The sequence below is a fragment of the Arvicanthis niloticus genome, chromosome 5 (genome assembly GCF_011762505.2).
Source record: "Arvicanthis niloticus isolate mArvNil1 chromosome 5, mArvNil1.pat.X, whole genome shotgun sequence".
Taxonomy (NCBI): Eukaryota; Metazoa; Chordata; class Mammalia; order Rodentia; family Muridae; genus Arvicanthis; species Arvicanthis niloticus.
In genome coordinates, this window is record NC_047662.1 from 19248869 (window position 1) to 19262672 (window position 13804).

General features: G+C 51.2%; 1 protein-coding gene across 2 annotated transcripts in view; it reads left to right on the plus strand.

The window, feature by feature from the left end:
- Positions 1-857: 857 nt before the first annotated feature.
- Grhl3 (grainyhead like transcription factor 3) overlaps positions 858-13804 on the plus strand; it is a 31696-nt gene continuing 18749 nt past the window's right edge. For both annotated transcript variants that reach the window (XM_034501641.2, XM_034501642.2), the window contains exons 1-2: positions 858-1092; positions 13431-13617. In XM_034501641.2, coding sequence (XP_034357532.1) covers positions 1076-1092; positions 13431-13617 — 204 coding nt within the window. In that variant the 5' untranslated portion in view covers positions 858-1075. The remainder of the gene's footprint in view (positions 1093-13430; positions 13618-13804) is intronic.

Genomic DNA, 13804 nt, shown 5'->3' on the forward strand with positions numbered 1-13804 from the left:
CCCTAATTCCCCACCCACCCCATCTCTCTCTCTCTCTCTCTCTCTCTCTCTCTCTCTCTCTCTCTCTCTCTCTCTCTCTCACACACACACACACACACACACACACACACACACACACACGGACTCATGCACATGTCGGGGTGGGTGGGGGTGGGGGGAAAACTCCTCCTGAGTAGAAACCAGCATTTTTTTCCCTGTTGCCCCAGAACCCAGAGCAACGAGACCTCGCACACTCGGTACTCCGTCAATGCCCCCTGTCAACTGAGGCCACCAGCTTCAACTCAAGGAGCAGCTATTCTCCCAGATGACTGAACAGGTCTCTGACACTCACTCTCACCCTTAGGCAAGACACCCTACCTCTCCAACCCACATTTCCTGGCTCTCCAGTAAAGGGCATGAAGTTGCGGCTGAAGGAAGAGTTGACAGAAAGTCCATCCTAGCTGGTTACTGGGACAATCAGAAGGAATCACTTGGCTAACAAAACTAGGACCTGTAGTGTTTGTTACCTGACAGGGAAAGTTCTGGAGAAAAGAGAGATTCACAGAGAGCTACCTGCTCTCTTCCGTGAAATTTTCCGGGTAGAGAAGGTGAATGTAAAGAGATATGGTGTCTGTGGGGAGATGTTTCTGGGATCCAGGATGCGAGCGGTGAGATGGACAGAGATGTCCCTTAGAGCCAAGTACCTGTCTGTATTTTTCCTCTAGTTCCCCGGTTCCTTCCCAACGTTTGACTCCTCCCTTTTTCCTCGTTCCACCCCCTCACCCCCTCAGCCAAGAAGGAATTGGCCGGCTCCACCCAGTCAGCCCCCCAGAGCTCCGCCCCTGCTGGTGGGCCAAAAGTTAACATCTGCACCTGCTGTGCTCTACCTGCAGTCGGCACCTGTGCTTCCAGCCAATCAGCGCCACCGCCGCAGGGGACCGCTGTCAGCAAAATCTCAACATCCGAAGCGCGACGTAGTGCAAACGCTTCCCCGGGCAGGGAGGGGATGTCTGTGTCAGAGGAGAATTAGAGACAAGCGGTCAGCGGCGCCTGCGAGCCAACAGGAGACGGATCGCTGGAACCTCGGAGAAGGAAGATGTCGAATGAACTTGAGTGAGTAAAGCCGCGGATGCCTGGCCTCCCGATCTCCCCAGCACACCGAGGCTGGCTGGGGTTTCCTGCAGAGGGAAGAGCAAGGGAGGCCCGGCGCCCGGATTCACACGGCAATTTGTAAGGGTGAATGAATGGGCTGCCGATCCTGCCTCGGCGTGTTGAGGCACGTTCGGCTCTCTATCTAGAGCTGAGTGTTTCCCTGGGAAAATAGTTTTTCTTTCTCTCTGCGCTGAGCAGTTTCGAGGAAGGCAAACACCGGGCTGCCTGAAACCGTGAATCTTGGCATCGCTTTTTGATACTCTGGGGGGGCCTTGGAAATCAGAGACACTCCCGCCCTAGGGAAGCGTTCTCTCCTCTTGCCAAAGGGAACGTCCTGGAGGTGGTTCTCAGAGCTGTCTCAGGCAAAGAGTTGAGTTTCTCTGAAGGTCCTGTATGTTGAGTTGGAACAGTCCCAAGCGATCTGGCTACTACAGTGTAGTGGCTGTGTATACGGACTCTGTAGTGACTTTCCTTAGGTTCAAACCCAGGCTCGGCCTCTCCTCTGCTGTTCATTCTTAAAGAGTCGTTGAACTTATCTGAGCTAAATTTTCCTCGTCTGGGGGGAAAATTGGAACATGAATGCTTTGTAGGGTTCCTAAGTGTGCTGAAACTGTAAAACACTTACCAAAGAGACAGGTCTGAAGTTGCGTTCAATAAAATGTGGTCAGTTTTATCCAGAGGTAGTTCTAACGCTGGGGAAGCCGAGGACTACATTTTGGTGAGGTCATCTGTGTTGCCTGGCAGGAGGCAGGTGCATTCCTGCCCACATCTGGGATTCAGAATCCCTTGACTGGCTGACGCTGACCTCACTCTCAGCCTCTGCTTCGGGTCCAGATGCAGGAGAAGACAGAAGTCAAGGGTGTGAGTCTCTTTAAATTGTGGGCAAGGAGCTAGCAGGGAAGTCATGGATTTCTGTCTTCTCCCCTCTTTAGCATGGACCCTTTCATTGTTTCCTCTCCTCTGTCTCTCTCTTCGGAGGAGCTTTTCCTCAGCAGGTTAAGAACTCAAACACTTACAGGCAGAAAAATTGATGGGTCCTGCTGAGCAGTGGTGGCGCATGCCTTTAATCCCAGCACTTGGGAGGCAGAGGCAGATGGATTTCTGAGTTCGTGGCCAGCCTGGTCTACAGCGTGAGTTCCAGGACAGCCAGGGTTACACAGAGAAACTCTGTCTTGAAAAACAAAAAAAACAAAAACAAAGCAAAAAAGAATTAATGGGTCCTAACTGCAGAGAGGAGCCTGTGTACTGGCTACCTCCTGGGCATGTCTGGCTTGGCTAGCCACGTCCACTGTCCAACCGCTATAGTTACAAGCATCAGATGTCTTTTTAAATAGATTCGCAGGACAATGTTTTGTCAGCTGGACCCCAACTAAAGTAAACTAAGAACACAGTGCTAGAGACTGGATTCAAGTCCCATCCCCTGCACTTAGCACCTGAGTGACTTTGGGTCAGTCACTTTACCCATCTCCGGAACCGTGTGACCAGTATTTACAGGGTTCAATTTTCTAACAGCGATTGATGTAAAACCTGGGAGGAGCGTGCTAATTGTGCCTTTCTCACTTCATGGAGAAATTACTATTTGGGCAGTTCTGAGGCTTCTTGCTTTTTATTTTTCTATACTTTGAAAACACACACACACACACACACACACACACACACACACCCCTCCAGCACACTTTGACATGCCAATTACAGCTTCTGAGGCTGCAGAGAATCTCTTCAGGTTACTCCTTAGTGGGTATGTGGAAGCTGGCTTACTTGAACAGGTTTTCTGCTTGTGTCCTGGATGGTTTGAAGTCAGATGGGCTGACAGTAGAAGCTTCTCCATTCAGGAAAGCCTGGAGCTGCTGAGTAATTGCAGGCCAACTTTGAAGCTACCATTTGTGCTTACAATGATTGACCCTGAGGGTGTTCGTGGGTGTCTGTGAGTGTGTATGAGTGTGTGTGTGTGTGTGTAAGAGAGAGAGTGAGAACATGTTGTGGGCATGTGTGAGTGTGTGTGCATATACTTACGTGTGTATGGGTGTGTACAAGTGTGTTGTAAGTACCTGTGTGTGCCTGGAATATCCTACTAAGCCAAGCAGACATCTCCAGCCCTCAGAGAATAAACAACTTGTCAGCCCTGGGGCAGCAATGAAAAGTCAGGTTTGTGTCTGCTTCAAGTCAGATTGAATGAGTCTGCCCTCCCTGACTCTCATGTCCACTGCGAACACACCTGCCTGACAGGGACACACTGAGCTCTGGTAGTGGGCCACCTGGCCCCCAGTCCCATTCCTAGGCCTCCACTGGGAGGTGGCCCAAGAAAGGCTGGCCAATGTAAGTCAGAAACCAGCTCCAGGCAGCTGGTGGGTGGTGAGCACCTGGCCTTTCATGTGGTCAGACCCAGCGCCTGGCACCTCTGCCAGCCGCCCTGGATGCTTCCAGCCCACAGCTTAGCAGTACCCCGTGGCAGAAGCTGGCTGCAGGGGTTCCTGGAGCTCCAGCTTCTGACTTCCCGGGAAAAACAGCCTAAACCTCCACACTGCCCACCATGGGCCTGGCTATGTGAGCTGGCTGGCACAGGCCCTGACCTAGTCTGAAGACTGTGGCTCTCTTGAGAGTCAGATTCTTGGTGACCACTGGCCTATTCAGACTCTCAGGAAGCGTCCTACTGTGTACAAGGCTGTCTAAGACACCTGTTGAAGGATGGAAGGTTTCACTACCATTCATACACAGTAGGTCCATTCCGTGGACGCCATGCCTTGGCGCCCTGGCCTCTGCATCCCACCAGCCCGGACCCTCTGCCATTGGTAACAGAGATTGGAGAGTGGCCACTGAGGGTGGCCCAAGGCTAAAGGGCTCACAACGCCTCCCCCTCCCAGGCCTGCAGCGCTGAAAGAGTTAACTCGGAGCGCCTCCCCGCTGCGGTTTTGTGGTCGAAACCATGATTGCCAGGAGCAAATTTTTGTCGTGCAGGAGGTGTGTTATTAAAAGTCGGAGTTACGCGGCTGGTGAATGAAAAGTTAAAAGCCCTCATTAAGCTTGGGCTGTAAAACGGGGCGGAGCGGGGGCGGGAGCTAGAGAGGCAGGGGATGGTGGCGGTGGTAACGGAGGCAGATGCCTGTGTGCTTGGTCTGGGAAGCTTGCTAGCCCCTTGCAGTCCGAACCAACTTCTGAACCCTGTGCTGGGTTCAGACAAAAAGAGGGACAGTGGCCCCGATCCCGGAGACCCTGACTGCACATTAGACGCTCTTGCAAGCGCTTAATCAGCTTTTGTTCTTCTTGGTAATCCCAAGAGAGGATGGGTGTGTATCAGGTGACTGATTAGCCAAGATTTCATGGAAGAGCCGGGCTCTCTTCTGGACCCCAACCGGGCTTAAGTTTCTAAGTCTAGACGTTAGGTATAAGACATAGATCGAGCCCCTGCTTTTCATTCTTCCTGTGGGCTCCTTGCTATGTGTGTATGTATGGTATGGGATGTATGTATGTATGTGTGTATGTATGTATGTATGTGTATGTATGTATGTGTGTATGTAAAAGAGGCCTTGCCTCTGTGCAACCTGTCTGGAATTCAAGTAGCTCAGACTGACTTTCAACTCATGATCCTCCTGCCTCGGCTTCTTCAGGGTTGGGATTACAGGTGTGCACCACCACACCCGACTCACATTTTATATACTTGAGTTTCACAAGCCTGCGTAACTTTTGAAATGAGGCAAGGGAAGACAGAGTTATTATTTGTGAGAAATAATTATTATTGGCTCATCCAGAACGCTATTCTCCAAATGTACTTGCTGTGAGAAGGGGGATTAGCTCAGTTAGAGCTTTTGCCTCGCACCTATAGGTGCTAAGGTCAAATCCTAGCCCCCTTCCCCCCCCCCGCCCCCCACTAAAAGTAAGTAAATAAATAAAAGAGGCCCCTGGCTCATCCTCCTGTGAGAACTTGGATATGCAAATTCTTAGCCCTGCCCTAGATGTACTGAATCCGAAACTCTGGGGGCGGGGCTGGCCATTCTTTGTTTTAACAGGCCTTCCAGGTGATTCTCACTAGTACTCAAGTTTTAAAACCTCCGGCCTGGGAGACCAAGTAGAGGACGGGAAAGAAGTCTCCCAGTCAGTCAGCCTCTGACCTGCTGTGTCATTGCTGAGTCAGCTGACCCAGAGCCCTGCGGCAGGGTCACACCTGTGTTAAAGCCCAGCTCCTCACAGATCTCAGATTGACGACTTCTCCCCCAAGTGCTTCGTATCAGTGTCTGCCTATATAAAAAGCGACAAGAATACCCACCTCTCAGGCTGTGGGTGAGGAGGCCAGGGGCTGGTTGTGTCAATCATTCACCTTTTTTTCCCTTTTCTTATCTCCCCTCCCCCTCTATCCTGTCTGCCTCCACCAAAAGCTCAATGAGCTAAGGCCTGAGTAGGATTCCTGAGCACAGATGGAAGAAGAGAATGCCTGTCACTGACCTCTGCCTACAGATGACATTGCACAGCAGGGGTGCGCATGCACACTCATATGCACACTTATATACACACATATGCATACAAGTAAAGAGTTACTCCCTAGTGTCTTCTCAGGGAGCCATCAAGAACTGGGGACGCCGGAGGATAGACTCAGGGAAAGAGTGTCCCCAGTCCTCTGCACACGCTCCATCACAGAGTAACCCTCCGTGACTGCTAACGCACCCATGCATAACTGAAGAGAGGCAGTTCTCTGTGAGGTAGAGCTCAATTTTTTTTTCTCATCCCTATTGAACGGTAGAGAAAGAAAGAAAACACAGTCAAGACAAGCAGCCAAGGGACTAGGGCGTAAAAGAAAAATTCCCACACGGGGGGGCGGGGCAGTTTTCAAAGGGCAGAAATGGAGTTTCTGGCATAATTAGGAAATGGCATGTAATTAACTCAGATGCAGCCAGCAGTGTTATCTGGAGCCTGGCCACAAGCAGCCTGCCCGCCTGGATCCAGAGGAGGAGGCTGCCTGGGCTCTAGCCACTTAGTACCAAGCTAAGGGCTAGGAAGGGATGGCCCCGTTTGACGGGCAGGGAGAAAGTGAGGCCGTGACTGGGCTGGGCTGGCCGCTCAAAGCCAGCATTCAGAGTGATAATATCGGAGCAATAGTTTGCATCTTATATGCTAGTGCTTGACCTACAGGATCCTGTTAGTGACGCTTCACAGAGTCGAGGTAAAAATGAAGACTGAGTAGAGGTTATTTAGCCGGTACTTGGTGCTTAGTGATCCCTGAATGAAGGATGCCTATCCTTCCTTCTCAGAGAGATTCTCACTTTCTTCCTACAGAGGCACAGAGGTGACAGGTGATGTGCTGAAAGTCACACAATGAGGAAGTAGCAAGTTTCCAAGGCTGGAACCCTCCTGTGTAGCACTGGGGCACACCCTCCACCCAGATACGCCTGCTGCCTCCTTCCAACTGGGGCCACCACACTGTCAGGTCCCGCACTCCGACTGAGAGCATCCCCAGAGATCCCCCTGGTTCATGTGGCAGGGCACATTTCACAACATAGGTAGCCAGAAAACTGGATGGTCCACTGGCAAGCACAAGAACCCTGGAGCGCCCCTGTCATCCTCAGAAACACTTTGCGTGGGGCTGCCTGAAAAATATTTCCTCTGTGAGCAGCCGTGGAGGCTGTCCCTGTGGGTGACGACTCTGAGTGTGATTGATCACAGCTGATGAAGCTGGGTGGATCACAGCTGGGTTTGGCAAGTCACTGACTGGGTGTATCTGGGTGTCGACACCCAGATCAGGTGGCCCCTGGAACTCTTCCTCCTTAGGCTTCAGGGAACTGGAACCCAGCTTGCCCAATCGATCCCGAGCTAGGTATCTCCAGAGGTGAGGCTTGAGGATGCCGGCTTTGGCAGTGGCCTCCCTCCTGCTTTGCTAAATGAAACACTGTATTACTGAGATGCTGGTAACGTGTACAGTTATTGATCTCAGAGCTAGGTAGGATGCTTGGGGCTCCTGCTCCGTGGTCTGTGTTTTAGGTCTCCCCACCGCTTCTTTGGGGCATCATGTCTAAGGTCTGTCAGTGCTCAGAATTGCCAGGATTCTAATAGTAGGAAATGAGATAAGAAAAGTCTAACCTAGCAGCCGGGGTGGGGGTCTACTTAGTCTCACTGGAAATCTGAAGCGGCTCAGCCCCAATACAGCGGCTGCTGAGTCAGAGCACAGCTGGGATGAAACCCCCCCGCTTCTCCACTCAGCTTCCTCTGGGTTGGAATGGGCTGGAGTCAAGACACGAGGCTGACTGGGCATGAGACAGCTGATACTGCACCCCTCCCATGCCAGGGAAAGGCTCCTTTCGCCTAGCCCCACCCCCACCTGGGAAGTTTGCACATCCCTGCTCCACAGAGACAGAGGTCTAGTTCCACCCTCTTGATCTGCTTCCCAGCTCTCTCTTCCGTGAAGTTGATACACTGGGAGGCTGTGGGATGGCAGCTTTGGGAAGGCTCCTGATACTGTGAGCTGGCGATCCCAGTTCCAGGCCTGATGTGTCAGTACCAACCGGTGGCCTTAGGTAAATCGGTAGCCTAGTCCGTGGGTGTTTTTCATGCTATCAAACAGGGACAGTCATCTCTTCCCTCCCTACCTCACAGGCACGTTGCGGGACTTCAGATATGACAGACAGATGACAGATACATGCTGGGAAAAAAAAACACGCTATGCAAATGAGAGGGATTGTCAAATCCTGGACTCCAGGTTCCTCCTCAGTCAGCTGGCCTTCCCTAAATCAGGATGATACATGCAAAGCACCTGCCTCACACCCAGCACACAGTAGGCCAGGCCCAAGCTGACACCTTTGCCTTTGGCTCTCAGTTGGAAGGTCTCCGGCCTTCCCACCCATCTCTCTCCACCTCTTTCTCAATAAACACCCACCTGTAGCAGGGCCTCTGGCTTCTTCACTCTCTTGATCTATTTGGTATTAGCTGTCTGTTTGAGGAGGGGGTCATGTCTGTCACCATCCTCCCTGATGACAAGGACAACCCTGTCTTGCTGTCCTAAGACAGGGGCTAGACCACAGCAGTCACTTGAGAAGTATTTACTACAGTGACCTGGAATACCTCGAGGGCTCCCTGGGCCCTGGCTTTTTCCCTCCGTCGCCTGGTGTAAAGGTGACTTATCACGAAATTCCCAGGCCAGATTCCCAGATCTCCTCCTGTCTCCGCTGTCTATTCTAGGGTCTTTAAATTAGAAATAATAACCACCATGTGTGTTGGGAGCCTCCACCAGATAAGGACCGTGAAAGTCAAGGCAAGGGGTTATTACACTGTCTCCATTGTCTTTTGACTAGAGCCTGTTCACAGCCCAAGGCTTGGAGGGGTGTGATCATTCAGGGACCTTAGGCAGAGTCTCCCCTTTACTCTCATTCTAGAGTGCTGGGAGGATGATGATGGTGGTGGGGATGATGGTGGTGATGATGATAATGGCCTATTTACAGTGACATTATTACTGACAGGCTCATAAGCACATTTCTTATGTTAATGCATGTAATTCCCCTAACAACCCCGGAGAGATTAACTCTGCCTTAAAGTAGCCACCCCTGGTGACTCTGATAGTACCGAGTTCTCATTAATATTCTTCCCAGCACTTATCAGGAACTAAAATTAACTCCCCAGCATGTTTACGGTCTGTCTGCTCCAATTAGACAGAAAGTCCCATGGGAGCGAGCCTTATCTCCCTTGGACTTGGCCGATTTCCCAGGGGCTAGACGAGCCCTTGATTGGCACGTTAGAAACATTCAGTCGGTCCATTTAACAGATGGGAAAACCAACTAAGGAAGCTAAGGGCCTCAAGAACACACAGTTCCCCAACGTATGAGCTTGTGTTACTTCTTCCCATGGTGCACTGTGCTCTCAGCCCTGTGCCCTAACTGGGATCTGAGGTCATCATACATGTGGCCCTAGGCCCAGTTCTTTCCCAACCAGCTCCCAGCTCCTGCTCTCCTCCCACTTTCAGGGGTTTTGTCCTAGACAAGGACACCAACTGGGAACCTGGGCAGAACCTAGGGAAGGTGACCTAACAGGATAGGTATCACTCCTTTTGTTCTAAGCTGTCATTCATTCATGAATAGGCCTAATTCCTTCTCGGAATCCCTGTCCATTGAGCTTGTAGCTCCTGAGATGTTTGACTCTGCCTCACCCACTGAGCTCTTGGTTTGAGTCTTTCAAAGAGCACAGACCCCAGTTCCTGATTTCAGGATTTGACCCAGAACTCTGCTGACCTTGTGCACAGTCAAGACTTCGAAGAAGCTAAATGCTTAGCCTTAAAGCACGAGGAGAACCGGTGGCAAAAGTGGGCACGAGTGCCAGGACTCCCTGGCTCTCAACTCCTGCCCAGAAAGCCCTCTTGTTACTGCCTCAGCTGCCCATGCCCCTAGCCTGTGTGGGTGGGAAATTCCTCTGCGCCTTGCCTTGTGGAGAACAGGTTCAGTGTATTCCAGAGGAGGGAACTCTCCAGATAGGAAAGGCATCTTGAGCCGGGCGGTGGTGGCGCACACCTTTAATCCCAGCACTTGGGAGGCAGAGGCAGGCGGATTTCTGAGTTCGAGGCCAGCCTGGTCTACAGAGTGAGTTCCAGGACAGCCAGGACTACACAGAGAAACCCTGTCTCGAAAAACCAAAAAAAAAAAAAAAAAAAAAAAAAAAAGGAAAGGAAAGGCATCTTGAAAGGTGATCAGGGGATTCAGAGCTGATACTTGGAGTTCAAGAGGTCTGAGTTCAAGTTGAGCTACTGGCACCTCCTGGCCTGGTGGTCCTTAGTAGATGACGATTGTTTGAGTCTCAGTTTCCCATTCTGTAAAAAGGGATGGTGACATCTGGGTCTCAGGGCTGCGGTGTGCGACAGGTGAGGCGCCACCCAGAAACTGTTAGCACAGTGTCTGCCTGTGGTAGACGCTTAAGCTACCTAATGGGGTTGTTTATAAGGGAACCAGACTCCAGGATGCAGAAAGAAGCACTAGAGACTTGTGAGCCTGCAAAGGCCCCCATTTAGAAACTCTGTTCTTTTGTTTGGGATATGACTCCATTGTCTTTTCAATTCTATTTTACAAAAGGGGTCGGGAGATAGATAGTCCAACCAAACTGAGACTGGCCATTTCTTAGTCAGCAGATCAAAGGCAGAAGTCTAGACGTGTGTAAGACCAGGCTGGTAACACAGCTGACTCTCAGCATCTAGCTCCAAGCCAGCCCTGAGCATTGGTATGGTATGCATACATTAGGCGCTTGTTATGTGCCGACAGGGTGTGTATGCATTAAGCATCTGTTACGTACCAGCCAGGGTTCTAAGCATTTTCTTATGAGTGTCAATCAAGGCACCCAGACTGCATAATCCTCCCTTTCTGACCCTTATTCAGAGATTAGAAACATTGTGAACCCAGGAGGATTTGTTGACCAGCAAGGGGAACAAGGAAGGTGGGGTCCCTCAGACACCCCTTGCTTTTCCCATGCCCCTGTAGTTAGGGAGTCGCCTATAGCCTGGAGCCTAACAGGGGAGGGGCTGTTCACTTAGTTCCTCTAACCCCAGGCTCAGGGGGCAGTGAGGAGTGGCCTCTTCACACCCCTTCGTCTTGAGGCCTCTTGATTTATAGCAACAGAAACTGGGGTGTGGCTCACTCTTCATGCTCCTTACAGCAGGAAGGTTTCTGTCATTTCTCTTTCCTGTGTGACAGTTCCTTCTACCTCCCTCTCACAGCCCAGTGAGAAGGCAGACAGTGGGGCAGTAGACACTCTTCCGGACAAAACTGCAGAACTGTCCCGTAGTCCCTACTGCCTGGGCACAGCTTGGCTGATGGTTCCATTCTGAGTGGAAGCCTGTACCAGGAGCCTCAGGCAGCAAGGTGCACACACTTCCTGCAAGTGGCTTCTGGAGGTCCCCACCCAGCTGTCTGGCCCCGTGCCTGCCACTTCTTCACCAGGGTAACCTCCCACTCAGGAAAAGACTAGCCACATGGCTTGGGAGCTAGATAAGCCTGAAGTGAAATCCTGGTCGTGGGCTGGCTATGTGGTTCAGTTAGTAGGGTGCTTGCTTTCCATACACAAGGCCCTGGGTTCGGCCTGGTGCCACAGAAGCCAGGTGTGGTGGTGCACGCCTGCAGTCCCAGCATTTAGGAGGTAAATGAAGGATTAGAAATTGAAGGTCGCTCCCAGCTACCTAGTAAGTTTGAGACCAACCTGGGTTACATGAGGCTCTGTAAATAATAATAGTCTTGGTTGGGTAGTTGACTGGCTGCTTGATCAGAAGCATTTTCTTTTGTGCTCCGATTCTCAAGTCTCTACACCTGTACAGGGGAGGCAAGATCATCCCGGGAGAGTGTCTTGTCAGGGGCAGAGCTGAGTGGGGACAGTAAAGATACGGTGGCTCACAGCATCTGGTGCAGTTCCTGTGACCATAGCATGGTGCATCAGTCAGACCCATGTGACCCTTATAGACAGGGATGCTCTGGGATGCCAGGAGACGGAGTAGGGGGAGCTCCCCACTTATCTTAGAGCTGGGCAGCCATTTTCTCACTCGCCACCTCTTCCATGTGCTCCGTGTCCTAAAATAATCACGAGAGCTTCCCAGGCAACTGCACGTGCACATTCCCAGACATTCTGCAAGTGTGGTCCCCGGCTGTGGCGGCTGTGGTGGCAGCAGCAGCAACAACAACAAGGGTGCTGTAACATATTCACTTCTCAGCTACTCTGACAGAGGGAATCAGAAAGTCTTGGGCTGGGGAGGAAGCTCAGTTATCGAGGTGAAACCCTGGCTTTTATCCTCAACAACACCTGACCTAGGCACACAGCTATCATCCCAATACTTGGGAGGTGAGGGTAAGAAGATCAGACATTGAAGGTCATCCTTAGATACATAAGTTTGAGGTCAGCCTGAGCGATATGAGACCCTTTCTCAAAAAAAAAAAAAAAAAAGACTCTTGGGATGGGCCCAGCAGTTGCATTTTAACCAAAAAGCCACCTCTTTCTCCCTGGTTTGAGTGTGGGAGTGTGAGGCCCTCAGTGCAGGGACCCTGGGAGGCTCCTCCACCCCCTCTGAGCCCTTGTTTCCTCCATGAATAAAAACATCAGCTTGCCATGAGGGGACACTGCATGGGGACACTGCAGGGACCCACCGTGCTTAGGAGTGCTTTGGCTCAGTGCCCAAAACATGTCCAGGGCAGAGCAAAGACAATATGGCATTGTCTTTTGTTTTTGGAAACAGGGTCTCACTCCATAGTCCAGGCTGTCCTGGAATTGCAATCCTCCTGCCTCAGCCTCCTGAGAACGGAGATTGTATGTTTGTACCTCCCACCATCCCCTGGTAGAGGCTAACTTTGCAATCATCACTATCCTCTGTAAGTCTCTGTCTCTTTCTTTGAGCCCATGCCATGCATACAGCTTGGCCCGGGGCTACAATGCCTTGTATTTAGTTATCTGCCCATCTCAACACAGTGTGGGGCTTCCCCTGCCTCTGTCTGGCCACTCAGGAACCTACACTACATGTCAGTCCAAAAAAACGCCACTTCCTAGGACCAGTCTCTGCCCATCGGCTCTCTGGCTCTGACATCCTGTCCTTTATTGCATTTTTCTCTGATTTGATAATGTGCCTTTCATGGTCTCAGGGAAATCCCAGTAGGCTTGCCGCACTGTCTGGAAGTTTCATTTTTCTGGAGACTGTTGCCATGGTTCCCTGTGGACAGTAAGTGCCACAGCAGCAGTCTGTGGAATTTTCTCAGAGCCCTTCTGAGGTTGGTCAATCCTATGGTCCTTGTGCAGGTGGTAAGGGGATCAGACCCAGGTCTGCAGCTTCTGCGTGGCAGTTTGGCATTGATCTGTATTTGATTCCTTCCTTTTCGTCAAGAGGCAGAGGAAGAAGTCTCCCATGCCTAGGGCTGGCACCTCTGAATTCCTATCAATGGCAGGAGCTGTGTCTTGAGGACTTTCTTCTGAGTCTAAAAGAGACACTTCTTATTCATGTGTGTGTGCTTGCACACATATATGCATATGTGTGTATGCATGTATATAGACATGTATGTGTATGTGCAGGTATATGTGTATATGCAGATACATGTGTATGTACATGTGTACAAAGGCCAGATGACAACCTTACCTGTTGTTCCTCAGAAGCTCCCCATTTTGCATTTTTTGAGGTACTTACCTGGAACCATTCCCACTAGGGAGTCCCAGGGACCTCCCTGTCTCTGCCTCCTCAGCACTGGAATTACAAGACCATACCACTAGCTGGGCATACTCTTACCTGGGGACTAGAGTCAACTCTTCATACTTATGTGGCAAGCACTTGACCGGTTCTCTGTCCCCAAGTGACCCTCCTTATCTGCCTGCAGTTTCAGATCTGTGCGGCTGCTGAAGAATGACCCTGTGGGCTTCCAGAAGTTTCCCTACAATAATGAGGATGAGGCCTGGAAGACATACCTGGAGAACCCTTTGACAGCTGCCACCAAGGCCATGATGAGAGTCAATGGGGACGATGAGAGTGTGGCCGCTCTGAGCTTTCTCTACGACTACTATATGGTAGGCTTGCCCCCTCAGACCAGGTACATGGCAGCTAAGTGTGTCTCCCGCTGTCAGGACTCTGGGCTTGGCAGCCCCTTCACCCTGGGCCTTTGCACATGCCGTTCCTCTCAGCCTGGGCCTCAGTCCAAATGTACCCTCATTTTCTCATGACACGGGGAGTCCAGAGGGTCTCCTGGGTCTCAGT